The sequence below is a fragment of the Seriola dumerili genome, unplaced genomic scaffold, assembly GCF_002260705.1.
Source record: "Seriola dumerili isolate Sdu_G_001 unplaced genomic scaffold, Sdu_1.0 BDQW01000450.1, whole genome shotgun sequence".
Lineage (NCBI taxonomy): Eukaryota > Metazoa > Chordata > Actinopteri > Carangiformes > Carangidae > Seriola > Seriola dumerili.
This window is the reverse complement of record NW_019174705.1, coordinates 292899-320722: the sequence shown is the minus strand read 5'-3', so window position 1 is coordinate 320722 and position 27824 is coordinate 292899. Positions and strand designations below refer to the sequence as shown.

The following is a 27824-nucleotide window of genomic DNA, read 5'->3' as shown; positions in this document are numbered from 1 at the left end:
CGCAGGGCCGACAAGCGCAGGGAGATAAACCCACTCTGAGATCACCAGGGTAGGGGATAAAGATAGTGAAAACCGCCGTGCAGCTTTCACCGAGCGTTGTTTATATTTCATCACTTCTTCCAAGAGAGGGTAAGCTCCGAAATAGTCGATACGGTTTGCATTTCAGCGGGAGTGTTTGCCCGATGCAACACGGCCCATGTGTGTTTTTTAATGTTGGTGCCATAGTCGTTCTCCTTGTGTTTCAGAGTCGCGAGCTCTTCCACTGTTTTGCTAGTACGTTGCCTTTGATCTGGAGAGTCTGCAGAGAGGAGGTCGAGCACGTTTTCTAATTGTAAAACGACTATTTGTGTGTTTGAGTGCTGTTTAGTGGGTTCACCTCCTCATAGACGGTTTCCTGTGAAGAACAAAAACAGTCCAGGGCTACGCACACTGTGCCCGGTGTGTTTGGCTCCAAGACTCGTTAGCCTGCTGCCCGAGTAAGGCCTGTAGTTGCATTATTTTGCATTTCACATGCGCACAGGTACTGTAGGCATTTAATTGGCTACTCTTGTGCTGCTCAGTTTGATTCATTTCCCCATTTAATGTTTCAGCACTAGGTGCTGTTTCTGGTCTGGGCGTGTGTTGAAGCAGGGGGAATCTGGGCTGTATTCAGTGGTGTGGTGATGGAGCAGTTTCCTGTCCGAGGTCAGACAGACAGCAACATATCCTGCATGATATTAACTCTGCACATTGATTTTTAAATTGTAAGCAGATAAGTTATGCAAATCAGCATAAGAAAAAAAAACACAAAACCTCTCTGAATCAGATAGAGGAGGCTACTTTGTTAATCCCAGAGGAGAATTGTACTGTTACAGCAATCAAATCACATCAACCATAAAGAAAATACTTAATCAATGTATAGATTACAAACCAAAAAAACTTAAGATAAAACTTGGACCATACTCTAAATATACACTATGCAATGGTAATACACTGTACACAAAATTTATCATAAGGAGTCATTAATTGAACAAAAGTTTCTCAAATGTGACAATTTTCTTCTTTTTTAAATTTAATATAAAAGTAAATTGAATAATCAACAGGATTTGGGCTGTTGATCAGATAACACTTGTGACGGGTTTCACTGTTTTGTGACATTTTATAGACTGAAGGATTGATATGGCAGTTGTAAAAATAATTGACAGATTAATCTATAATTTGTAGGCCTAATAACAGCGTTAGAGAGGGGATGCAGAGCTGATATTAACCTGGAGGTTTTTAATGTTTCAATGTGCTGTGTTGCCTTGTTGACTGACAGTTAGCTGTATGCTTTTAGGCCCAAACTGAAGGAGATAAACACCATGTTGTTGCTGTCTCTGGCCCTCTTTCTAAAGTGAACTGTGAAGTCCCTTCCCCCTTACACAGTATGAGGATTAGCAAAGCCAAACTGTCAAGATAAATTGTGTGTGTGTTAATGGAAGGTAACTCCCTGGATTTGGTCATTCTGTTACAATGAGTGAAATTCCCAAAGGAGGAGGCAGCTTAGCTCTGTCAGTCTGGCTCTGTGTTGCCACCCTCAACACACACTACACTACTACACACATGCATGTACACTCACTCTAGATACAGAGCTCTGTGTTTGTTTTACTCCCACTCCTCACGCCCACACCCTTGACTGCAGTGCAGCTGAAAATGTGTTCCTCATTTCAGGTCCTTTCTCTCTATTTCACTCTTTCCTTCCTTCCTCTTCATATGTGATCACTTACCAAGGCTTCAGGATGCTTTTTTTTTTTTTTTTTTTTAAAGTTAAAGATGTCAAAACAGTCATTTTTGAACTTGCATTCACACTTCAGAGGTCACTAAAGATCATGTCAATATATGTAGCTATGTTTGGAGTCAAATATTTAGCCTAGCAGAGTGCTACACAGATGCACACATGATAGTACAGGCCAGAGTGTGTGTCTAGGGAAACTGTACAGGGAGGGGTGTGTTGTTTCAGACAGCAATCTTCCGCCACTCTGTCCCATATGACGTGCGACAGCCAGATAAACCCTGGGCCACTGTACTCGCATGCTAACACAACACTGCGTCTTGCCTGGCCCTGGCAGACTGTGACAGATAATACCTTTCCCATACTGTTAGTCTCACGGGTGGTGAAGCTTACCCACTTTACATTTTAAGAAAGAATTTTGTTAGCTTCGTCTGAGGAGCTATTTTTCCTAGCTCTCAAATCAAACGGTGGCATATTGGTTAGCTGTAATTAATCTCAAAGTCATAAATTACGTTTTAGGTTGGAAATCGGTCTGGAAAAGGTCACATTACTTTCCTTAGACTTTCATTCTAGTTCCTCTTTGCTTTGGGTCACTGGATCCCATTGATGCTTTTTTCTCACAAGGTTATCATCAGTTGACTAAGCACAAATACCTGGAAGCTGCACTCTGGAATATGATTACGTAGACTAAATGTAATGTAGTGAGTGAGTGGATGATAAAGTGACGTCCTCCTAGCTGGCATAATGAACTATAATCCTCCATAACACCTCCAGGCCTGTCCGCCTGACTTCAATGAGCCCGGCACATCTTTGCAGTGTTTTTCAGTATAGATTTTAGTTTCTCAATTAATCGTAAATTTGAGAATAATGCCCACTATAATTAACCACAACAATATTCAGATATACTGTTTTATTTGTCTAACAATCCACAACCCAATGATATCCACTATACTTTCATATATGACAAAGAAAAGATTAAATCGTCACATCTGAGAAGCTTGAACCAGCAAATATTTGGCACCTTTGCCTCCAATATGACTCCGACTAGAAATGAGAGATTAGAAGATTCAATTTCTGTCAATCAATGAATTGATTAATCAAATAATTGTTGCACCTATAGACCAAATGATTTGATTGATAAACTGACAAAATAATTGTCAGATCAGTCGCTAATGAGTTAGTAATATGCACATCTATCTCTATGTCTCCCCATTTTGTTGAACGCTGTGTTTGTCTGCTGTTACCCCATGTTGTAAATAACACCACACATTACTGTCTGCTGCACAAGACCATACATGGAGTAGTGCTTAAATGTCACCTGAAGCATTTTTGCCAGTCATAGTAGTTAGGGTCTGTAACACCCCACACACACACACACACACACACACACACACACACTAAAGAACAGTTGCTCATGGATTCCTTATCCCCAGTAATGATAGGCATCCAGCTCAGAGATATAAAGAGCCCCGTCTAACTCCTTCTCTTGAATGTCTGAAAATTGTACACACACACACACACACACACACACACACACACAGAGACTGTTACAGAAAGACCAGCAAAACTTTGAGCCATCTTAGTTCGTTTTTTTTTTTTTTTTTTTTACACACACAAATGATACTTTTCACTGGCAATTGCTTGATTGGCATATTTTTGGAAAGAACTAAATGGATCTTTTTTCATAGAGCTTAGTCATGCAGAAAATATGTTTTTTAGTGAAAGCTTCCGTCTCTCAAAAGAGAATTATGATGAAATTGAAATATATACAATATATGTCAAGCAGTTTTTAAAGAGAGAAATGCACTGTGGGAGAGCAGAGAGTCTGATGCTTCTAATCATATAGTATCTGCCTTTTTCTCTTCCTGTCGTTGCCTCATAGCTGCCCCCGTAGAGAATGGAAACATCTGCATTTAGTGGTGTCAGCGCAAGTTCAACACATCAGTTTGAGTCAGACATGTAGAGGAAATTCTACCCCTCGTTTAACGCAACAGTATCCTGTTCATTTTCCTTCTCAGATGTATAGATGTACATCTTCCTGGCAGGCACTTCAGTTTTGGTTAACCATGATTTGTTAGGTATTTAATTCACAGATGCCAGGGACGGTCAGCCAGTGGGCCTGCTACTTTGTCCAGATTGAAATAAAACAATTGTTGGATTGCAGATGAAATTTTGTGCCATAGCCACCATCAGGTCAAACTTTTATTTTGTCCATTATTTTGGTTTATGACGAAATATCTGGAAAACTAATGATATTCCCGTCAGTGTCATGATGTAACAGGTTCAAGTTTTTGGCTGCCATTTCCTTTTGGTGCCTTCGAAGCATGAAGTATAAAAACACTTGGTTCTTATAATGACAAATCAAAATGTCTCCTCTGATTTCTCGCACAAAAGCAGGTGGCTTATATCGTACTGTATGAATGTGATCCTTGATTCATCATCACAACATTTTCCTGTTGCTTGGAGACGAAGAAAGTCCTGCATGCAGTCCACGGGTTTCCCACATCCAGAGTGAAAAACGGAGGCAGAAATAGCAGCTTTTAATGTGCAACATGCTGTCACATGTTCACTGTCAGTACGCAGGCAATCCTCAGTGTGTTATGTCTGCTTTAGGTCTTCATAGCAGGCACTCTATAGCAGCATCCTAAAGGCAGAAGCTCAATCAAGGTGGTTTTGCTGTTACTGCTGTTTGTCAAAGATAAGAGAGACACTTGCCATCAGCCAGAGCTTGGAGAAGCTGAATCTTTCTTCCACACCGACAGGGCCCTGAGCAGTCAGCCAGACAGTCAGAGCCTGCCATAAAATCCCCAACATTTGCAGGGTGGTCCATAATTTGCAAACTTCAGCCAACACCCATGGTTCCACTCATTGAAGACGCGGTACTTTCCAATACAGGTTATCTAATGTACGAGGTTATGGAGGGAAGGGTGAGAATGCCTTTAAGAAGACGGGCCTTCACAAAATGTGCCATTTGTACATTTGGTGCATTTTTTATGTTCAGTTTATTCTGTCCCTCTGAAAGAGGGTTCAAGTAGAGGAGCTGGTCGTCATGGTTTGTCCTAACATGTTGTGACACTAATTCACTGATGCAAAATGACAGGAACTTCTGATGCACAGTGACATTTCTGGAGTTGAGCTTTCGGTTTGTATCTTGAACAGAAGTAAGTTTATAAATATTAATTAGCTCAATGGTCCATAGAAGTATAGTATTTGATTTGCAATTTTAGATTTCGTTGCCATGTTTTTTATTCAGTGTGTATTGAAAGTCTAGTTGTGCTTGAGTCGTTCTGACTTAAAGTCACTGAGATATTTTGAGTCTAATGTAAAGTGAGTTACACATTAGTTTGAGGATGTGCGCCTTGTGACACTGACTGGCTTGCAGTGTGATGCTGGCCTACAGCTGTTCTTACATAACACTAATCTTTGAAAGGCTGTCCCGTGTTGCCATGGTAATGCGTTTGGTTTCCATAGCGATTGCACTCTTAAACAGGAGCGGAGGCTGGCCGAGCCCCTGCACCTACATTTCTGAGAGAGACGAGAAACAGGGGTGCTGGTGAGGCGGGGGCGCCTGTGTTTGTGAGATGACAACATTCTGCGCAGATAGAGAGAGCGAGCTTCCTGCGTCTACGGCCATTGTTAATGTCCAGAAGAAATGAACAACTCTGCGACCTGAACGTTTGCTTTAGCATAGTGTATATGCAGCAGAAAAAGCTGCACTAGAGATGTCAATGATAGGAAGGGTGTATAGTATTGAACAGCTGGAGTATTCAGTTAACATTTGTGGCAATGCAGCAGGAAATGGGTTTACTCAAACAAATGCTCCTTTGCATGTCATGTCATGGAAATTATCTGATTTTTAACACCATTAGTAGTTTTTGTGAATGCACAATACAGCCTGTGTCGTCTTTATCCTTTGTTTAATCAGGCATCAAGGTGATGGCCCTGACACAGCAAAACAAAAAACAGAAGAATATTTGAAAGCTGCTCCTCTTTTATCTTTCTTTTTCATGCAGTTTTAGTGATACTTTAAGACTTCATTCAGCCTGTATTTGCAGGTGTTGGCAGATTTTGTGGTAGTGTGCACTGCAGTGTTGGACTGGACTAATGGCAGCCTCGAGAGACAATCGAACAGATCCGGTTACACTATTCCTGCAGTGCTTTAGTGTACAGAGATGGGCCACTGTGAGCAAGCAAGATTAGCATTAATATCAAGCCTTAATTCTGATTTTTAGGGCCTAAGTAATTTCATTAGCTCTCAGTAAAACTTCAGTAGGTCAGTACACCTCCAAACCTTTTGTAATGCTTTTTGCAACAGTAGCAGCCATAGTAGACATCTCCAAAAATGTCCGTCCTGTCTTGTAAGATACAGAAGTTCTTCAGCAACTTCAGAGCTGAAACGATGCAGCCCTAAACAACAAAGGACATTACTGTCCAGCTGCATGGTGCTTAAAACAGTTTATAAAAAGCACAATAAGCAAACGGCTTTGGTTTACATTGGATAACAACGGTTAAAAATGATACACAGCAATGGATACATAGGTGTTTTTCTGTACCAGTATATTCTCCTCTCTAAATGAAAAAGGTCAGTAGGACAGTATGAATGTTTAAACCTTCCAGGTGTTTGTCACTTGTTTGCAGTTGTCCTGTTGTCAGCAGACATGTTTGTTTTGCCTCACTGTTGCTCTCAGTAAACAGACAGGCGGTAAACACAGCACAAACAAGTCAAACCAAAGGGAACGAGATCTGACTGTTGGCGTAGGATGACTATGACTCCTTCCTGTCACCCAGGCTGAAAGCGGGTCAGTCCGGGAAGAACCGCAAACCCTAGTGTTGTCATGTACCTCTGCCGTTTATTATCAGAAACATAAATGAAACCTCTGTTCAGGGTGAATTTTAAGGATGTATATATGGCAGATTTTCATGTGCATCTCACTGTTTTTTGCTGCATTTACATTTTGGAGTTGTATTAATAACAGGCCAGGGAATGGGACACTCTCTTGCTTCCTAATGAGCGTATTTGGCACCAAAGCTAATTGCTCATGTCCCTATTCTTCTGTCAATAACTGATGTCCTAATCACAAGACTGAGACAGAGCAAGAGTCTCCTTCCTGAATGATTGCAGAGAAAGTTTGTCGCCTGTGTTTCACATATTCTTTCTTTCTTATTCACAGTTTAAGACAGTATTTATTATTAGAAAAAGATAAACAGCAGAAAGGATACATCAAAGTTTTTGAAAGTCAGATGTTGTTAAAAAGGTGTATATCCGAACCCCAACTAGTTCCTCTTTGGACATAGTTTGGATGTTCTTTACACGTGGGAGGCGGACGGATTTGTAGAGTATTACATTTTCATATTTGTCTCAATAAATAAAGGTAGAGTTGTTGAGAATTTTATCCAAATAATCCTTTAGATAGGAGGCACAAAATGCAGAAACTACACATTATATTCATTCAATACCAGAATCTGACTTGTTGACGAATGGTTCTTGCTACTGAAATTGACGAGTTAAAAGAAAAACCTCATGTTAAATTTGCAGTTACTAGTCAGAAAACTAACCAATCACACACTACCATCTCAGGTTTTGACTGTAGTTTGGTATTTAGCTACTTTAAAATCACATTTAAATGTATTTAACTTTAAAACCTTAATTTATGATATTGAATTAAAGGTAATTATTAACAACATTTTGTTTCCTTGTATTCCTTGTTCCTGTGGTCTACGTCAATACACAGTTTAACAAAATTCAGTCAGAAAACAGTTCATTTAGTTAATGCTCTCCACAATGTTGATGTTTTGTGATCATTTCATCTCTTTTCCTTCAATGTGTTTATGAGGTGAAAATAGACAAAGACTAGAATTAGCCAAACAGCATGAAGACACAGAAACCTTGATTGGAGGAGGCGACCTGAGATTTGTGAAAATGTTGGATTGGATTTTGTGGAAAATCTCAGGACGCCAATAAAAGCGGGCAGAGACAGAGAGAGGGTCTGTCAGCTCTCAGTGTGATACTGGATGCTTTGGGGTTTGGTCTGCAGTTGTCATGGCAGTTTTGGCTGAACATTTGTATTGATGCGGACTAATGGGCTGCATCGGTTTCTGCCAGAGCACCCCTCCATTACCCATGCATGCTTGCACACACACTTCCCTATGTCTGTGTCCTTCAGAGTCAGAGCTTGAGGAGTCTGTGCGGTGACAGACAGGTGGAGGCTGTTTATCCTCACATACATCCAGCCAGCTGGATGGGCATGGATCTATTGGAAATCTGTCCTTCTCTTCTCTCCATGGCTCTAAATCTCTAATCTCTCCCCGTTGTTGTCACTTTACTCTTTTGGGGCAACAGTTTAATGGAACTTGGTTATGTATGAACAAGGGCTGCACATAGCGACTGTCTTCAGTATTGAATGATTATTTTTTGATTATCCAATTAATCATTTAGTCTATAAAATTCTAGAAGATCCAGGGAAGAAGTGAAAATGTTCGTAATTGATTTCACTTTTTCCGGTTGAATGGTAAATAGACGTATGTCTTTATTTCCAGTGTTTTATTGTCATTTCCTTTGCTCAGCCTTGACAGTCGAGTGATGTTGTGATTCCAGGAAACACATTGCGGAAATCAATTAAAACCTCTCTGGGCTGGGAAGAGCTGTCACATGACCGTGGCAGGAAGTAGGAGAGAGTGTGGTTTGTGTGGTTGGCTTTCTGGGCTAATGACTGACTTATTTCTTCTGTTGGAATCTTAATGTCTCCCACTTAATATTATTCATAGTAACTAAAGATGAATATGGACTTCCTCTGCACATTTAGGAAACAAGCCCCTTAAAATTTTACAAAGTTTGAAGCAAACAGTATACCAAGTTCAAATATGGATGGTATCCTTAGTCTGTGACAAATGTTTGTCTGTAAACTGTAATTTGATATGATTTTTTTAAAATATCAGTTTTATTTTGGCGGTTTTATATTACGTAACACATTGATGCATCCAATCATATTTTTGTAGAGCATGAGGTGTTTTAAAACTGACGCCAGCTTCCAGCCATTTAACTTTCAACTTAAACTATGTTGATGGGGAAATTTGTCTTGCAGCCGACTAAAACACAAAACACACAAAGACTTGAATATAAAACATAATGAAATACATATAACACGTTTGTGCTGAAACAGATAATCGATAGATTATTTATATCAGTTATTTCTCACTAAAAAAATAGTGTAAAGAAGGTAATAATTTTATGGCTGCAGCTTCTACAATCTTGCTACATTCGCTGCTTTTATCGGCTCTATATCATTGTAAATCGAACATCTTCAGGTTTTGGACTGATGGTCGAGCAAAACAAGACATTTAAAGACGTTTAAAACTGCCATACACCACGTCAAACAGATTTGGTGGGAAATGTTGAAACAGACGCATGAGGAAGTGATGTGTGTTAGTTTTGGATTTTTCATTGTTATAAAGTGGCCAGAGGTAAACGGTTCTTCCCCCTCTACAGGAGGCCAGGCCAGGATGAACGGCGAGTCAGGTGCCGGAGTAGTGACGGCCCCCCCTCCCACCACGGCCCCCCACAAGGAGCGGTACTTCGACCGGGTGGACGAGAGCAGTCCGGAGTACCAGAGGGAGAGGAACATGGCGCCCGACCTGCGGCAGGACTTCAACATGATGGAGCAGAGGAAGAGGGTCTCCATGATACTACAGAGCCCGGTCAGTGGAGCTGAGATATGAACTCTGTATCTTTCTGTACTATGTCATCTGATATTGTGCTCACAGTTGATAAATGCACGCTGCCATAACCAGCTTTTAAAAATGTGAATAGGCTTCTTTTAGTGTAGAGGCAGCAGCCCTCTCAACATCACATGATGGATCCAGTTTATTCTCCATCAACAGTGTGTCTGTGAGCAGCTGAATGCCCAGGACAGAGAATTACACTGTTTAAAGGCCTATTGTATGTTTGAAAAGAACTTTCCTGAAAAACAGGCCCTCAATGGTGCTTGCTAGTTTTTGCTAATTCATTTTCATACCAAAGTGGAAAAAACTGAAAACAATGCCAACATAAGGCATCTGAAAAACAGTAATAATAAAAGATATTGGCTAAAATATACCCCAAACAAACCTGCTCTGTTTGTGCCCCTTTCTATTCCTGTTGTTTTGGGGTCATTGCGCCTCTTCGTCTTTGTTTTTCTGCCCTTTTACATATATTTGTGTTTCTGTCCATGTCTTTGTGTCTGCGTTGATGACCGGCAGGCATTCTGCGAGGAGCTGGAGACAATGATCCAGGATCAGCTGAAGAAGGGGAAGACGCCCACGAGCCTGTTGGCTCTGCAGCAGATCGCAGACTTCATGACCACCAGCATGCCTTCCATGTATCCCGCTGCGCCACAAGGAGGCATGGCGGCGCTCAACATGAGTAAGCAGAGAGGAGAATTGAGTGTGTGCGACTTTTTGACCTCAGCCCTGCAATGTTTGTGCTCGCAATGAGTAATGCGGCGTATGCCAGAGTTAATTTCTGAGCGGACAAAGAGTCCAGTCGTATTTCGGTAGGCAGACTCCGTATAATTGTTATTATCTGTAAGTGGGATTTTTTTTTCTTTCCTTCTTGCCATGGTTCTTATTTACTTCTGTACAGAGCACTGTAATTTATCAGTCTTTGCCTTTTATAGTGTCTCTTTCGTCTGGGCATAATTGTTATTTTTCAAACACTTTCTGTCTGTTCCATCTCTTCCTCTCAGGTTTGGGCATGGTTACTCCCGTGAATGATCTGCGCGGCTCAGACTCTATCTCCTATGACAAGGGCGAGAAGCTACTTCGCTGCAAGCTGGCTGCCTTCTATCGGCTCGCTGACTTGTTTGGCTGGTCCGAGCTCATCTACAACCACCTCACAGTAAGATTCTTTATAATACGACAGACCATCACACGTCAACTGATGTTTGTCCAGCAATTCAGTAAAGACAAAATTCACAATAAGGCTTTTAGAATACCCATCCAATTTATATCTGTTCCACTTAAGTGAATAGAAAGAAGCTGTTAAGCCAGTGCATATCTTGATAAATATCCTTTTCATTTCATGTGTTCCTGATGCATTAAGGCCAACAGCCTTAATTGATTGATAAGTTAAGCTATTTTTTTAGCTAATGTCCATGTAACCTTGTAGTCTAATGTGACTGTCTTCTTGTCTTGTAGGTCAGGGTGAATTCAGACCAGGAGCGTTTCCTTATTGTCCCTTTCGGGCTCCTGTACAGTGAAGTCACTGCCTCCAGCCTGGTGAGAATCTCTGCTGATTCCTAATACGACTGAATGTCTTTTCTTATGTTTTCCTTCCACTTTTCTGTCAGTGAGTGAAACCATTTATTTATATTTATATATATTTACTTATTTCTGTTTAGATGAGTCCACTTGGAAAAAAAAAGAAAGAAATGAACTGCCTGTGTTGTCTGCTTGAGATTCTTTGACTAACGCTTCGTTGTCTGGCCGCTCGCCTTCCAGGTAAAGATAAACCTTCAAGGTGAGATAGTGGACCGGGGCAGCACCAACCTCGGAGTCAACCAGGCCGGCTTCAACCTCCACTCTGCCATCTATGCTGCACGGCCCGATGTCAAGTGTATCATACATGTACACACACCTGCGGGTGCTGCGGTAAGGGACTGTGTATACACAGTAATTATACGCAACACAAACGCAGACATCGGCGCATCATAGCCTTATGTTCTGTGGCCCTTGTGTGTTTGGTTGCAGGTGTCGGCCATGAAATGCGGCCTGTTGCCCATCTCACCTGAGGCGCTGTCTCTGGGCGAGGTGGCCTACCATGACTACCACGGCATACTGGTGGATGAGGAAGAGAGCACCCTTATACAGAGGAACCTAGGGCCTAACAGCAAGGTAACAGCAGTGTGTGAATCAGTGTGAACGCAACAATGAGAGACAGAGAAATGTTGCCTCCACAGCTGAGGAAATGTTAATCAGAAATGTATTTAAAAAGTTTCATTTTATAACTTCATAAACACATAAAATCAATGTTTTATATGCCTCCGTGCTGAAGAGAGCCAATCAGAACATGGTTACAAATCGACGAATCAGAATAGGGCTACACTATCCGATCATCCAGCCCATTCTCATGATCCATGATATCTCAGCAATGTCTTGAGGGGATTTCTTCAAATTCAACACAAGCATTCACGTGGACTTGAGGATGAACGGATTAGATTTTGGTGGTCAAAGGTCAAGGTCACTGTGACCTCACAAATCCGTTTTTAGCCATAATTCAAGAATTCCCATAGCAATTATGAAGCAATTATGACAAAGTTTTACACAAACTAGTCTGAGTGGTGGAGGCATACAACCGCAAGGTGGTAATTCTAATTTGTTAATCAGAAACAACAGTAGTGTTTTGTGTATGGCTACCATGTTTTAATTCTTCCTCTGTCCCAGGTGCTCATCCTGAGGAACCATGGCTTGGTGTCTGTTGGTGAAACAGTGGAGGAAGCTTTCTATTACATCCACAACTTGGTCACTGCCTGTGAGATCCAGGTCTGTACAACGGAGAATGCTCCCTATGATATGTCAGCTGATGGACATGACAGATTATCAATTTGCTACTTTGCATTACAGTGTGGCAAAAACCATGTATTTTCATTTGGTGTTGTGATATTATGCACCACATGTTTGTCTGCATTTTTCATAACAATTGTCTTTGTCTCCTGTCTCTCTACATCTTCATATGTGTTCGCTTTTCTTCATTAATGTCTGTATGTGTGTGCGCTATGTTGGATGTTTGTTTGTGTGTCTGCGTATGTCCTCATGTCTACACTTTTATTTTCCTTCTGTATTCTGGATCTGTCTGTGGTTTCTCTGTCTGTATACCTCCTCCTTAATATTTTCCAGGTGCGAACACTGGCCAGCGCTGGAGGGCCTGATAATCTAGTGATGCTGGACCCGGGGAAATACAAGTCGCGTCCAAGGGTCCCTGAGCCAGTCGGCGACGGGTCCTCAACACACCCCAAGTGGCAAGTCGGGGAGCAGGAGTTTGAGGCTCTCATGAGAATGCTCGACAACTTGGTACGTACAGAGAGTGGGAGTATAATTTAACCTCTCCTGCTAGATGACCTGATATCCACAATTATTCCAAAAATGCAAAGGCTTCCAAAATGCTGAACTCGTACAGTAGAAAGTACAAAGAAACTTCACAACAATGTGCTGTTTCAGTAAATGTCCCAGTTACTCAGGATAATCTATAGATCCTGTTCTGAACAGAAAAGTGTCAAAGCTCCCAATCACAACTGTTTCAAGAGGTTTGTAGATTATGATGGCCTCAGAGTCTGAGACAAAAAAATTCAAAAATTCTTTGAACATAGTTTTTAACTATGTGAAGTGACCCTTTAAATTCTGGACCCCCTACATGGTCCTTTTTTTACATGGTTACATGGTCAAAACACTTCTAAACCTGTGTTGTTGTTTTCTGTCTCCCTGTCTCTCAGGGCTACAGGACGGGCTATCCTTACCGCTGCCCGGCATTGCGAGACAAAGGTAAAAAGTACAGTGATGTGGAGATCGCGTCCTCTGCCCACGGTGGTTACTCATACGGGGAGGACAGCGACTCAGGTGCTCGCTCCCCGCTGAAACACAGCTTCCAGCGCGGCCAGCGCGACAAGACCCGCTGGCTCAATGCCGGCGGACGGCCCGATGAGCCCTACGAGGACGGGCCCGACGGCAACAGCCCCAAGTCGAAGCCTAAGGTGTGGACGAACATAACACACGATCACGTCAAACCCTTGCTGCAGTCTCTCTCGTCCGGTGTCTGCGTGCCAAGCTGTATAACCAACTGCTTGGTCTGTGCCTACCTTATTGTTCATAGTATAGATTTTACAGCTACCTTGTTGGTGGAAACGGGTAGGTGGCCGGCATCCTGAGGTCCTGGGGACAGTGAGGAGTAAAAGTCTAGTACAAAGTTGAAACCTTCTGTTTTCTGATCATCATTTCTTTAGCCTTTTTTTAACTGCTCGCAGGTTAAAAATGTGGGTCAGGGAAATCTTGCTTTTCACTACTTTTTTAGGCTCACTCACACTGTAATTTCAGATGTCCTATTAACCCACCTTTCTTATGCGGCTACCTCTGCTCGGTTAATTACTTCGTAGGATAGCTGTGATCATTTGTTGACCCCCTGTGCTCTTTATTCCCTTCTGGTCCCCTCATGCTTCACGATGCCAGGCCAGCTGCCCACAGCATGCCCCACTGCATGTGTAGTAGTGAAATGCATTGTTGGTGTTGATGTTTTTCCCAGAGGAGCGAGCAGCAGGGGTGTGGCATGAGTCCTTAAGTGTGGGCAGGTGAATGTGGAAAGACACTGATGTTGCTGCCAAACACATTAATGCTCACCCTGTAATACACGCTCTTTAGTTTTCTCTCTGCATCTTGAAGTTGGCCAACTTTGTTGCTCAAAGCGAGTCAGGGTGACAGATCAAGCAAAAGTAAGTTCAGTGAGATTTGAGGGAATTTCAATTAAAAAACCTTTTTAAGTGTGAGTTTGCTTTTTGGGCTGCTCACAAAGAGTATCTAGTTGACATTGCTCGCATAAAGGAGGGAGGTGGCATGTCTGTTGAACGTCCAGAGTAATGCCAGATACATTATAGACCTTTTGATAATAAAAAATATATATATATATTTAAAGTCATACAACAAAGCAAAAACCTCCTTGGCATAAGAGTTATGCAGCCTGCTTTTCTAATTTTTATTTTTCTCAAACACCTGCAACTGCTCCCAGTTGTATGTTTGCGTTTCCTTTTATTATTTCTATTTTTGTTGTCTCTAATTTCTGGTTTCAGTTTCAGTTTGATTCTGAAAATGGTTTTTGAATACCTCAAGGCTTGCATGAGTGGATTTTGTTTGAAGAGAAAAAAAAAAAAAAAAAGCAGAACAAAAGCCATGAAATTTGACCTGACTTTTGAATCAATTATCTCCTGTTGGGAAAGTAGGAAATGTTGTGTTGTGAGACTCTATCTCAGTGAGTATATCGTGTTTACATGTTCATCTCATACTCAACCAACCCAACCCAGCTGCTTCCATCCAGAAACCCTTCCTCATCTAGCCCCTGGTCTGGCAGCTAACCAGCCGAGCTTAGAGTAAACGCAGGAATGAAGTCATGAGCTCACGCTTACCACTGCAAATTACATGCTTAGTTTCTAAAGGCGAAGTAAAACATTTTTGCATGGAAGCTGAAGATTTGGTTTGTGTATTCACCCGCTGCTCATTCAGTTTGGTGCAAGTAATGGGTGCAGACTTTTGTTTTCTCCCTCAATCATGCTGAGCATTACCAGGTTTATGAAAAGTCGATGGGGTGTTTCTTCACATTGAGAAGAACATATTTAACAAGACAATAAAAGGTTTCATCGTCTGAAGGACAGATACACTCTTGTCTTATATTATAGCGTTGTTCTTTTTTTTTTTTTTTGGGTCCCAGTGGGGACAAGTGTCCTCGGGTGTGTTTCTCTCTTATCTCTGTCGTCCTTGTTGTTGTGTATCAGCCTGGGAAATGACTTTGGTGATGCCAGCTCACCCCTCACTGCCACTCTCGCTTCGTAAGCCAGCCTCATCGTCTCGGTCACCCACCCACCTAACCAGCCACCCGTCCCTCACCTCTCGCCACCACCCACCCCTCACTTCCCACCCTCCCTTACCCTTTCACCTTTTTTCCCTCATTCTGTGATGTTTTCAGTTGATCTTCAGTGTGCTCCCTCTGTTTGCTTTTGATTCTGATAGTACATCAATGATGATGACAAATGTTGTCATACACGAGAACTTTTCATCAGTTTGTGACCAGCGCTGGTCATTTCAAAAGCAGCAAGCTCAAAGGGGGGATTAACCATCTGAAGGATGTTTAAAACACAACAAGCCTTTTGTATTCTTATCATAAATCTTTCCTACTGTTTCGTGTGAGGCTTGCCCCTAAACTTGCCTTTTTATATAGATGCCTTTTCATTCACAAAAATGTTAGTAAAGAGTAAAAAGAAGACTTTCAGCCTGTGGACCAAATTCATACAGATTAAGACTTTTATGATTTCTGGTCAAGTGTTTTCCCTGTTTCGGGGAGAGTCAGACTCTCTGCACATAACTCATACAACAGATCTGGACCAGTCATACATTTCTTGTATGCATTAGAGAAAATTGGCAGTACAAGAGAACCAGCAAAGGCCACATAAATCTCGTACATGCGCCATTTACGAACATACAAGTGGTTCCTGCATGAGGCCCAACCTTTACTTCGCAGCTCCGTATAAAATGGTAAATCTAAACTCCGTACATTTTTCCAAAATTTGTCTCTACAAGAGCATCATGCCTAGACTCTCCCAGGTCTTCTTGATAAATGTCTTCATTTTCAGATCTGAGTTTACAGTTACACACACACACACTGTGCAATCTAATGTACCAAGACAGTCCTAATGCTCACCATTTAAATCATTATGGATCTGTTCCATTCAGTATTTGTGCACAGATCAAACATGCTAGGCTCAGTAAAATTATATCATCCCCAATTACTGGGAAAATAATAATAATAACGATAAGCATCAGAGAGATAATGTACTATAGTTAATGATGGAGAACACTCCCCTACTAAGTGTACTAAAACATAAATGATTTTCCTAAATGTGCCTCATCATCATTGGTTCACCTTTTACATTCACACCTTTTTATATTCATCTTTGTCCATTTCAGTTCAGCATGATTCTTGTATTGTGAAGCCTGCATAGTATTTTGTCTGAATCTATTTTTGTGCTTGGGTTTTCATTTCAGTCAGTTTATCCGGTTTGAGTTGTTTTTTTAACACGTTATGTGGTGTTTACAGTGGACAAAGGAAGACGGCCTCCGCCAGGCTGCCGCAGCCAATCAGTTCATCCCATTGAACACCAATCCAAAGGAAGTCCTGGAAATGAGGAATAAGGTATCGCAGCTTTCTTTTATATTTGGCTGTAGTTGGTTTTCCGGTGATTAGTATTGGTATTGCTTTCTCTGTGTCCGTAGCTCAATGAACGTCTCACTCCTTTTTGCTGCGTGTACTGTTGTGAAGCGAGGACTGTCTAAGATGCACATGGAAGCATCGTGTGCGCTCGTCATTCCTTCATGACTTAAAATGTTGTTGTTTTTAGATCCGGGAGCAGAACCTGCAGGACATAAAGACAGCAGGGCCCCAGTCTCAGGTTCTGTGTGCCAGCACCGTGGTGGAACGCACCTTTACCCAGGTCAGTCTGTGAACTCGGCAAATAAAAACCTCGCTGCTACAGCTATCCTCACCTGGAGATGAATATGTGTCTCATATTGATGAAATACATTAGAGCTTGTGTTGTTTGGTCTGATCTATTGAGCTAGATTTAAAAAAAAAATATAAATAAATAAAATAAAAAACTTTTATAATTATTCTGTCCAGGTCTGGAGTCACCCCTTAAACCAAAACGCTGCAGTGTGTGAATATTGTGTGTGAAGTTGTCCTCGACACTGAGCTTTAATGAAAGAAATCGGACACAATTCAAAATATAATCTGATATCAGTTTCTTAAGGAGTAACTTCACCACTAATAACGGATAGCAAACACATGTCCTCCATGACTTTGTAACTGTTACGTTATTCTTCAACCACAGAGATTGTCACTCTGGCAGGTGAGTAGTATGTGGGAGAGGTAACCTCACTCTGCCCTCCAGACCTGCCAGCTCCGGTTGTCTCCATCATCATACATTGTTTTGTTTGTTTGTTTTTTTTTTTTTTTGTTCTGTCTTTTCTGTTCAGTAGCACAGAGTTGAGGTGTTAACTGTCTCAGCATTTTGCAGACTGGTTACTTTGGTATCTTGAAATGTTCAACAAAATCCCCATTATACTTATTTTTTCGGTGCATGCCCTCTTTTTAATTTTGCGACATACAAATGCAAAACGTGGGAAAATTACTTAAACTGTGCTTTTTGAGTTCAGTTTGCATGGTTTGCACTTCCTTCGTTGGAGAGCTCTTAGCTCTTTTTTTCCACATCTGCTGGATGGACATGTAAAGTTTGAACTCCAACACCATGAGGAGCAGAACACGAGCAAATCAAAACAGAGCTGTTGATTATTTTTAAAGGGTTAGTGGTACCTAAAACTTCACCAGCATGTCAGTAGTAGACCAAAGGAGGCCACGATGAGCTGTTGTCTTGTTAAGAATGCGACTGTATGAAGCACAAACTGTACAGCTCCCCCCCCACCACCACCACCACTGCCTTGTGTGCATGCCTCTGGCTATTTGTTCCATCACTGCTATGCGTTTCACAGTCCCACATCTCTTTCCAGAAACCTCCTCTCTTTGCATGTATTTCCAATGTTTGTGTATGTCTGTATGATTTGTGTTTGTGTGTGTGTTTGTCTATGCAGAGGTGGAAAGTGGCTAACTTACTCTTGCACAGATTTTTAACAAAGAATGAAGCCAATGCTTTTGAAAAAGCAGATTCATACAGAAGTCTGCAGTCATTGTGTTATTGCACAACCAAGAGACTCACTAACTTTTTAAAATTTAGGTCTTCAAACTTTTTTAAGTGTGTATTCTTACTGAAATGGTTTTGATGAGATTGGTAAATATCTGTTACCCTACGTAGCTATGCAACACTTTTACTTGGGCAGTTTTCAACACAAGAAGCCTCACTTCTGCTTGAGTAACACTTTGGTAATAGTATTTCTCATGGAGTGAGATTTTTCTAAGATGTCTTTCCACCTTTGTGTGTGTGTGTGCGTGTGTGTGCGTGTGTGTGTGTGTGAGAAGGTGGTATGTTTGTGAAAGTCTGCACACATTCACGCCTGCCTGACAGACTGCTAATTTGAATGTGCTGGTGTTTAAGAGCTGGGTTGTCCCCCCCCCCACCTCACTGGGTTTACTATTGCAGGACGCCCCTCTGTCTGACTGTACAGACACTATTGATGGCCTCGATGTGTCCGAGGGGTCCTATAGTCCTGCTAAATCAATTAGAAAGGTACTTACTGCTCCAGTCACATATACTATTCACTTGTACTTCACATCATCCTCCAGTCATTCCTCTGAGCCTGCACATAGGCACTCGATATCTGGGCCTGCACAGATGAACTGAACGAAGTGAACAGTAGTGCTAGAATGTGGCAATTTTCTCTCTTGTTATATGTGTATGGTCATGTGACCTAGTCTTTTCTACATGTTTATGCACTCTAGAGCCTGAGGACTTTGCGTACGGTTAAATTCATGTGTTTTTGTGCCTGTATTTGGCTGTCACGAGTCTGCCCACAGGGGAGATTTTCACCATTGTTTCAAAATGTATTGCTGCGGGATGAGGTGGGCAGTGAAGAGGGCAGGGATCCAGTGATGGTGGTGTTTACTGCATGTGTTGCACACAATTTATAAAAAAGAAAAAAATACCTTGAAAATGTAAGTGAAGTTAAAACTAATATTTTAGAGCACCTGGTAAAAATACTGTCGGCTTCAAATCTGTCAGTGCTTGGCTTTTATGTAGCTGCGTTATTGATGGAATGAAGTAACCTGTTATTTTACATCATAATGTGTACTGCCTGAATTCGAAATGGCCTTTTCGCTCAACTTGTACTCTGAAGATACACATTTATTCATCTGGCAGGTACTTCTTCTCATGCTGCATAGTAGTTATGTAGTCCTCAAGTTTGTGAGATTTTCTGCAAGCATTTAACACCGCAGCTAGTTTTCACTATATTAAATCCTTCCATGTGCATCCTGCATTAACCGACGTCTACCTTGCATTGACGCCTCGTCTTTTCCTGCCTTTCTTCTGTCTGTCCTGAAGGGGGAGCTTGTGACCGCGTCCAAGGCCATCATCGAAAAGGAGTACCAGCCCAAGGTTATCGTCAGCAAGCAGGGTCCCAACCCCTTCACCAAACTCACCGACCAGGAGCTGGAGGAATACCGCAAGGAGGTGGAGCAGAAACAGAAAGGGCCTGAAGGTAAAGATGATGAACGGAGCAGAGAAATTGAAAGAAGCTCATCATGATGTGAACAAAAAATGTACTTTCCACATCTCCTCTACTTCTCTGTAATGGCATTTCTCTGAAAGTTTTGGTATTTTTTCTTTTTAAAAAAAAAAAGGTTTCAGGAATGTAAATTGACAGCCAACGTTGCCTGTTAAAATTGCGGATGAATCTTTTTCTTCTCTTCTTTTTTCTTTCTTTTTAATTCCCCCTCAGTTCTGATAATGATATAATGACTAGTGTAGGTTAGTTTCAGTGCAGATGAGTTTAATTATTTACATCTGTTAAAGTATTTTTAAGGCAAACTTGTAATAAAGGGAAAAAAAACCTTTTGCTTTGCTGCAGTTTAATGCAAGATCCAAATAAACTTCAAATTGGCCAAATTGTGATGTTATGTCTCCACACACACACACACGCACATGGATTCACAGTGCAGGGTCGAGGCGCTAGTAGTGAGGGATCAGCCTCCACCGTATCCTGTCCTGAGGCTGAAATGCTACCAAGAGGTGAAGCCTCTGTCTCCACACCTCTACAGTCGTCAAGTGACTCGCCCAGCTTAGAGAAAGTCCCGCCTTTAGCGGCCGCACCCGCTACGCCAGCCTCCGAGCCGATCTCCTCTTCCCTCGGCCCAGCTCAGGGCGGCACTGACTCTGCAGGGACGCTAGCAGATGATGTTTTTTCGACTGCAGATGAGGTTTTTTCAGCTCCAGATTCCCCACATAAGGAGTTCCACTGTGCTGTGCTGCGAGCCCTCAGCAAGGAGTCTTCAATCGTAGAGGTCGCTAAGGCAGATCAGGCTCCAGGTACACCAGATGAAGCGGAGTCGAGCCTAAACTCTGGCCTCCCGCTTCCCTCCTCCCCTGCTCAGCCCCGGTCCACCTCACTACATACCGCTGCACTGGGAGTCTGGGGATCCCCGCCTGCTGTGTCCTCTCCTTTTTCTGGGGGTTTGGAGTCTGCTGCTATTTTTTTTTTTTTTTTTTTTTTTTTTAACCATGTGCAAGCACCCTCCCTACCCACAGTTCAATCTCTGAAGTCTTTGCTTGATTATTTCCCCCCTATCCCCTCTCTCTGATGTCTTGTACAAAGGCATCAGAGCTCTGGCAGATCAGATACCTTTCTGCATTTTGATTGGACGAGGAGCTGAGGAGAGAGGATGTGAGGAGGAGCTCATTTTGAGATTTAAACCCATCCCCTCTCTTTCAGGGTGCTCACTCCTCAAGTTAAAAAAAAAAAAAAAAATGCTTTTGCAGTGGAGTGTTGTGCTAACCTTTGAGGAAGCTGTCTCTGAGCTCGGTCATCCAATCAGAGCATCCCATGTGTGGACATGAATAATGGTGTCCTCCTTCTCTTCCTGCTAACTTGTCCTGAAATTATCTTTGATGGTTTCCACTCTTCCTCTTGTGCCTCTGACTGGTTTCCATTAAAACTAATGGTAGTCGTGGTTTATTTGGCTCTTTGGGACATTTAAGGTCAATTATACTGGGATCTGTTTGAACGGGTTTGCAGTGTTCTGATTAAAGCTTCCTCCCTGGTTTGGATCTGTGTGCTGTCCTCCCTTTTCTTTGTGTTGCAAAATTGCAAAAAGTTTCCGTAACACAAAATGAAGAATATTATTCAGAATCATTTATTTAAACCAGCAAAAAAATATTTCAGATTATAGACATCAGTTTTCTTGTTGATTTCATAGTCTTTAGAGATGTTATTGTTTCATGTCATTCATTCATGCCGATTTTCTTTCAGACTCGGAGCAACTAGTAGAGCTAGAGGAGGAGTCCGAAGACCAGAAACCCACCTCCACGCCACCCAGCACCCCAGTCAGAGCAGAGGATGGTAGGTTGGCCTGACGCGCTCGACTTAACCTGGCTTGGCTTAGTCCCGTCTGGTTCAGCATGGGTTTCTCCAGTCCTCTGGCTGGGTGGTTTGAGTCTTTCTAGGGTCTGCACAGGGAATGCTGAGGCTCCTGCCTATACATCTGCCTGTCTGTCTTGGGGTCTGTTGTTGTTGTGGTCTTTAATAATACTACTACGGATGCTGTGCTGTGTTTTCTGTAATAAGAGGCCAAGAGGTTTTTACTGTTTAATCAGGTTTATCCTATAAGAGATGGATGGATAATTCCAGGGGCAGATAATCTTAACAAAACCACAGTCCAAAGGCTTAATGTCAGGAAATAGTTTGACAAATCAAAAAGATATTTGAAAAATATCTATTTAGCCACTTTGATAGACCCCAGTGCAGACTGTTCAGTCTATTTTTGTTCTTTTGATTTTATTTTCTCCCTCTTGGTCTTTATTACTATTGGATTACACCTATGTCAGCAGTATCATCCATGATGATACCAGGACTGGCCCTAAAGATAAATTTTATAATCTTGGTTACGTTTATTTAAACAATAATTGGCTTTAGTACACGTACAAGTTTTCTTATGAGTCACAGACTGTAAACAGTGAAGTTATCATCAGCATGAGGGAGGGGAGGGGATGGGTAGCTTTGATCGCAGGTGTAATCTAATACCTGAAATGATGTGATATAACATGTCTCTCTATGTACAGTATCTCCTTTACCCCTTCACTTCCATTCTCCATCTTTTGGGGTCTACTAAGAATGGTTCCCAACCATTCTTTTTCAAAAAAATTTTTTCTTCTGGTATTTTTTTTTCTCTCTTCGACATTTTTGTTTCCTTTTTTTAATTTTAACACGGTGCCTGTGATTTGATCTGCATAGACATTTGTTTCTACTTGTGCTTTTTCTTCTTTGTGGCTGCGATTACAATCAGGAGATGGAAATACAAAAGAGTACCTGTTGCCATAGTAAGTATGTACTGTTCCACCTCCTCACCACCCTCCCAATTACCCCGTCACCCTCCACGCCTGTGTTTGATCATTTACCCTTTTTTCCTTCTTCTGCATGGCTTCAGTAGCAGAGCTGTTCTGTGGTTTGAACTAACCCGTCTGCCGGGGTTTGTGACCGTTCAGTCGGTCTTCCCTCGGTTCTCTGAACTCTTCTGAATCTGTCTCTGTGTTGATGGGGGTTATTTCAGAGCACCTCCATCTTTCATCTCCTCAATTTTCAGCAATTCACTGTTAAAAAACAAGAAGAAGAAAAAAGAAATGACCATGGCAAGATGGAAGCAGTTTTATCTGACCTAAATAATAGTGACCTGGTCTAAAGAAAAGTGGAGGATGTTCCTGAAGTAAACCTCACAACCTACCAAACCTTTTATGTTAGATAACTTCTCTCTTCTTCCTGCCAATGATTCACTACTAAACTAACCAACCTCTCTTGCACATATGCACATTCTATCAATGTTATATGACCTTGTATATTTTTGTCTCATGGAAAAATCAGGTAATGTTTTGAAAATGTGTTGAATGTTGTTTGTCTTCCAGACCAGTCCTTTACCAGGTACATCAGTGCTTTATATGAGTGTCGCTTCTGATTGGCTTTGCTGAGACTCGCTGTTGGTTTCGCTTCAAAGACGGTCGAGGCCCAGAGCTGTGGCTGTGTGGTGTTTAGTCTCCATTTAATCTGTCTGTTGTTTGGCCTCATCTCTGTTCTGACAGACACGAGAGATGTGAACTGAAGACTCACATGTAGTGTTTTCTCAGGTCTTGACAAAGGGTTTTTTTTCATGCTAGTCTCTGTTGCATGTGAGCAACATTAATGACGAACAGAGCTGTAGTTGTTTTTGTGGCTGACTGCACAGTGTGAGCCCGGAGCAGTGGTTTGAATGCTGTGTGGGCCACTGAGGATAGATGAGACGGTTACCTTAATAACTATCAGTTACTAGAAAAGCCAAACTAAATCAATGCTGGTACTAAAAAAAAACAAAAAAAAAAAAAAATGAAACTGATTTCTGCTGTCTGATTGTACTCAAATATACTAAAGCAAAATTGGTGATGAGCCAATTAAGCTTAAACTTTTGCTTTAGTGTTTTTGGTTAAAACATTTTTAAAAGATAACCAGTCCAAACTAACTTCAAGTTATTGCTTCTCGAGAGCTGAGCAGTTTTGAAGTAATTTACTTTTATCCCCTCCCCGGACTTGTTATATAACCTCACTTGTGTGGTTTTGTCATTAAAATCTCTGAAAGCATTGCAATATATATATATATATATATATATATATATATATATGTATTTTTTTTTTTTTGTGTGTTGTAGACTTTCACTTTTGTTTGTTTGTACACAGGGTGCAAATGAGCAAGGGAACTGCACTCATTAAGATTTCCCTGTTTAAATGAAGGTAAAACGAAAAACGCTGTGCACCAGCTTTGGCCTGTGAGAATAGGGAGAATAAAACGATTCAAAGAGAAAGAAAGAAATCCTGATTAGTAATAAGAGCAAAGCCTTATTTTTTTTGTTGCTTAATGCCAGTGTCTAAGGTAAAAAGGAAAGACAATGAGTTCTAAAGAGAAACTTGCAGTTCGTGTCTGTGATTTAATGGAAATATTGCATCTTACTTCGGCTTTTCATCTGAGGAAAAGTGCATGTTTAGGTGTGAGGTGTACTTTTGGCTTTTTGTAGGAACATTGCTTGTGGAAACTTTTGTGCTTTAAGGCTCTTTTAAACTGAATAGCACATAATTATATTTTTATACATCTCAAAGTCGAGATCTGATGCCTATAACTGATTTGAATACCTCAGTCTAATAGATGGTGGAAACTAAAGAAGCCAAGTTCTCTGGACAAGTGGAGGCTTTTTAAGTAGAAAATCATGTGGATTTTACAGCTTATCAAGTGGCTAATTTGTAGTAGCTTCACTGATGTGTGAGCTCTGCAGCGCAAATCCATCAATTTGTCCTCCAAGATCAATAACTCTCACCTTCTCCCCCCCCTGCCCCACCAGAATCCTTGCCTGAACAAACCTATAAGGATGAGAGCGATGCAGCCACCCTGAGACAGACCCTTCCAGATTTAACACCCGATGACCCCTCCGATGCCCCAGCACTTCCTGCCGAAGACTCCGCCTCTGCCCCTGCCATCGCAGACGCCGTCGAGGGGGAGGAACCCGCTGACGCTGGCGACCAGGAGGGTGACGAGTCTCCCAGCAAATCACCCTCCAAAAAGAAAAAGAAGTTCCGCACTCCTTCCTTTCTAAAGAAAAACAAAAAAAAGACAGAGTCCTAGATCGGAGAATGTTGGATCGGTCCTCACGGCTGCCCTCCGCCTCTTTTACGTTTTGCTATTTGTCTGCTATCATTGCACCCTTCGAGCAAGCCACAGTTATACACAGTTACGCTTTTTTGTTCTTTTGATATCATTTGTCGCTGGCTTATTAACCTATTTTTCCTCGTTAGTGTGTGCCAATTTTGTATACAGTGTAAAAATGATTGCATCAGAATTTTTAATTATTAGAGGCTTTTAGTTGTGAGTGAGTGATGCATTCGGTCTTGTCCACTCCATCTGGCCTTTTGTGCATGTCTATTACTGCAGGCCCACACGCTTGATGTGAGGTTTTAGGGTTTTACCACCCTCATTTTTTTTTTTTAAAAAGAGTATTACTAAACTGTTATAACCACTAGAATGTATTGGGATTGTATCAAATTGTCAAAGTGTCTTTTAAAATACAGTGAACGCAGAAAGAGAAGCTTGTACCCTCTCATTTAACTGGTGGTAAATTCTGACAGTAAGAACTACAAATTACATATTTCTAATTTTACCTCTGAAGCTGTGCACCCATGTAATTACATGTTAGCAGGCCAGGAGAACTACAGTTGGGATATTTTCAGTGGATTGTTTACCTATGGAAAATGCCGTCATACAGAGTCCATATTAATGTATCCATAATCCAACATTATGATTAAATCATCTGCATACAAGCTTAATCACATCCGCGGTTTGTTGACTTTTGTTGACTTAAATTTGATTTAATCTTTCACAAACCAGATTCATTAAAAACACCCATCTGCAGTGCTGCAAACCTGCAGAAAGTTTGACCATAGTGATGTTGAGCATGACTCACAGCAAAGTGTGAGTCATCCTTGGAAGTGTCAGCAAGGCTTGTGCCTGCTGATTATTCGCAGGGGTTGATAATGTATTTACTACTGGCTGTAAGTCTTTAGTATGAAGGAATGTGTAAAAAAAAAACAAAAAAAACAACAAAATCTCAGTTTACATTTTTCATTTATTGGGATTATTGATTCTTGGCTTTATTTTGCATTTACCCCTTGATTTCTCTCTGTTGCTGTGAAGGATGGGACAGGCAGATATGCTATGTATTGTGTGAGATTTCATATTTCATCATCATATTTCTTTTATTCTTGATAATGTCTTTAATTATTTTTTTTTTTAACTTGTTGCGCTTTTCGTCACAAAGTAGATTGAGCCATGACGACTTGCTGTGAGAGAGCACTGTGAACCTCCTCTTTTATAAACCACTGTCTGGGAACTCATACCACACAATGTAGGTTGTAGGTAGTCACAGTCTGTCATAGAAGTAGATACAGTTGTTATGGAATATGAGAGTGGTAAAGTCACTGCTGCGAAGCTGCATGATCAGTCATTTTTCAGAACCTTCAACCTGGACTTTCCTGTGTAAAAACTCCACTCTGAGCAAACAGACTTTGTCGCTGAATACCTGTGTGTTTCCAGTTGCAGTAAAGACACAATGTACACTGGAGAAGCTATTGCATTTTTGTTTTGTCATTGATGTGTATTCATTGCAAATGAGCTATGCTTGAGGTTGCAGGGCATTAATACCAAGGCCATCTCCATGCATTGCTTCCTAATTTGGGTTTATTCATCCTGTTTTAGTGAGGGGTTCATCATCAATCTGTCTAACTCATGGTGAACCAAAAGGCAACACTGACAGGAAGCTTCACCTAACCTGAGATGCTTAAAAAACCTTGGCCTTTGTTCACTGCAGGTGGTTTACCTACAGAGCTACATATAAGCTGAGAATGTCTAACTCCTGAAGGACTGCATGTGTAGAGTGCTTAGAGCGTGTACTGTCCTTTAAATGACTGTAACTACCCCTTTTTATTTGATCTGTATTTTATTTTAGCTTTAGTGTGCTGATAATAATACTAAAGTCCTTGTATTCATGGATTTTATTTGAGTCAACTATACATTTATATCTTTTTTTTTTTTTTTTTTAATCCCACAGCTATGCTGATTTGTATTCTCTGTCTGAAATACTTCCAATTTAAATGTGTCTCATCATTATACCATTTACAGACTTAATACTTCCACCTCTCTTTTCTCATGGTTCTGCCTCTTTTACAACCATGAATAAAAAAACACTACCTTAAAAAACCAGTATTGTGTGATTGTATTAATCTATATAGTAGCTCAGTGCAAATAATATACTGTACAAATTACTTTACACTGGAAGAAGTGGAACCACAGCAAATATAACATATAATAATATGACATGAAAAATTGTTGATAAAAGTAAAACTCTGCAGAAACATTCACACACCGCTGTATTATGCTTATTTACATGTGTCATAGACTCTGGGTTTCTACTCCTAATGTGCCATTGAAGCTCATTCAAGCAGTTACTATAACTTAAAAGAGAGGGGAAACTCTGACACCTGGTGGACAGATGACACAGCTAATGACGCAGCTTGTCTTCCTACCTGGCCTGTGTTTGTCTCCAGTATGAATGTGTGCCAATGGTAAGGCCCCCTCAAGGCACAAGGAGAACCTGGCCTCTGTTGGAATAGTGTAAGAAACACCTTAACCTTTACATTACAAGGCCAGCATGAAGCTTTATTAAACAGTGCCAGTAACATTAGCTGTTAAGTTTTGTCTTCATGAATTTAATGGTAAGATAAAATGAAAGCATGTCAGTTGCATTAGCTGCTAACTTATGGAAAACAAGGCTAGCCTGAAGCTAAGCAGTGCAGTGTCACTGACTTAAGTAAGATATTATATGGCTGCCATTAACTGCCAAGCCTTTAAAATTTGGACATCATAAAGCTAGCATTAGCTGAGTTTTGAACATTTTAAGGGTGGCATTACCAAACCTTTGGACATTAGGCTAGCTGCCAACTTTTGGACTTTGTAATTAAAAAGATAGCTTTAGCTCCTAACCTTTGAATATTATAAAGCATTTTTTTCCATTTTATTTCACTTTTTTTTAAATATAGATCTTTATTTGAAGAAAGTCTGT

The 27824-nt window shown here is 41.1% G+C and overlaps 1 protein-coding gene across 8 annotated transcripts; it reads left to right on the top strand.

Annotated features, from left to right (window-relative positions):
- Window positions 1-26965, top strand: add1 (adducin 1). Of its 8 annotated transcripts, XM_022762839.1 has the most exons (18): window positions 1-129; window positions 9237-9445; window positions 9986-10148; window positions 10471-10622; window positions 10922-11002; window positions 11225-11374; window positions 11474-11617; window positions 12167-12265; window positions 12620-12793; window positions 13213-13470; window positions 16575-16670; window positions 16876-16968; window positions 17365-17382; window positions 18628-18714; window positions 19528-19720; window positions 20140-20511; window positions 21452-21541; window positions 24555-26965. In XM_022762839.1, exons 2-18 carry the CDS (start codon window positions 9251-9253, stop codon window positions 24833-24835), a joined length of 2646 nt encoding a protein of 881 aa, XP_022618560.1. In that variant the 5' UTR covers window positions 1-129; window positions 9237-9250; the 3' UTR covers window positions 24836-26965. The 8 variants fall into 8 exon arrangements, with proteins under 8 accessions (XP_022618560.1, XP_022618558.1, XP_022618556.1 ...); XM_022762837.1 differs by lacking the exons at window positions 17365-17382; window positions 18628-18714; window positions 20140-20511 and adding an exon at window positions 22488-22518 and having other exon boundaries at window positions 13213-13563; window positions 19528-19684; window positions 24555-24643; XM_022762835.1 differs by lacking the exons at window positions 17365-17382; window positions 18628-18714; window positions 20140-20511 and adding an exon at window positions 22485-22518 and having other exon boundaries at window positions 13213-13563; window positions 19528-19684; window positions 24555-24643.
- The last annotated feature ends 859 nt before the right edge of the window (window positions 26966-27824 follow it).

Coding starts and splice junctions, on each gene's coding strand:
- add1 (XM_022762839.1), top strand. CDS start 9,251: ATGAACGGCGAGTCAGGTGCCGGAGTAGTGACGGCCCCCCCTCCCACC. Junction 9,446..9,985: donor CCATGATACTACAGAGCCCG/GTCAGTGGAGCT, acceptor GATGACCGGCAG/GCATTCTGCGAGGAGCTGGA. Junction 11,618..12,166: donor ACCTAGGGCCTAACAGCAAG/GTAACAGCAGTG, acceptor CCTCTGTCCCAG/GTGCTCATCCTGAGGAACCA.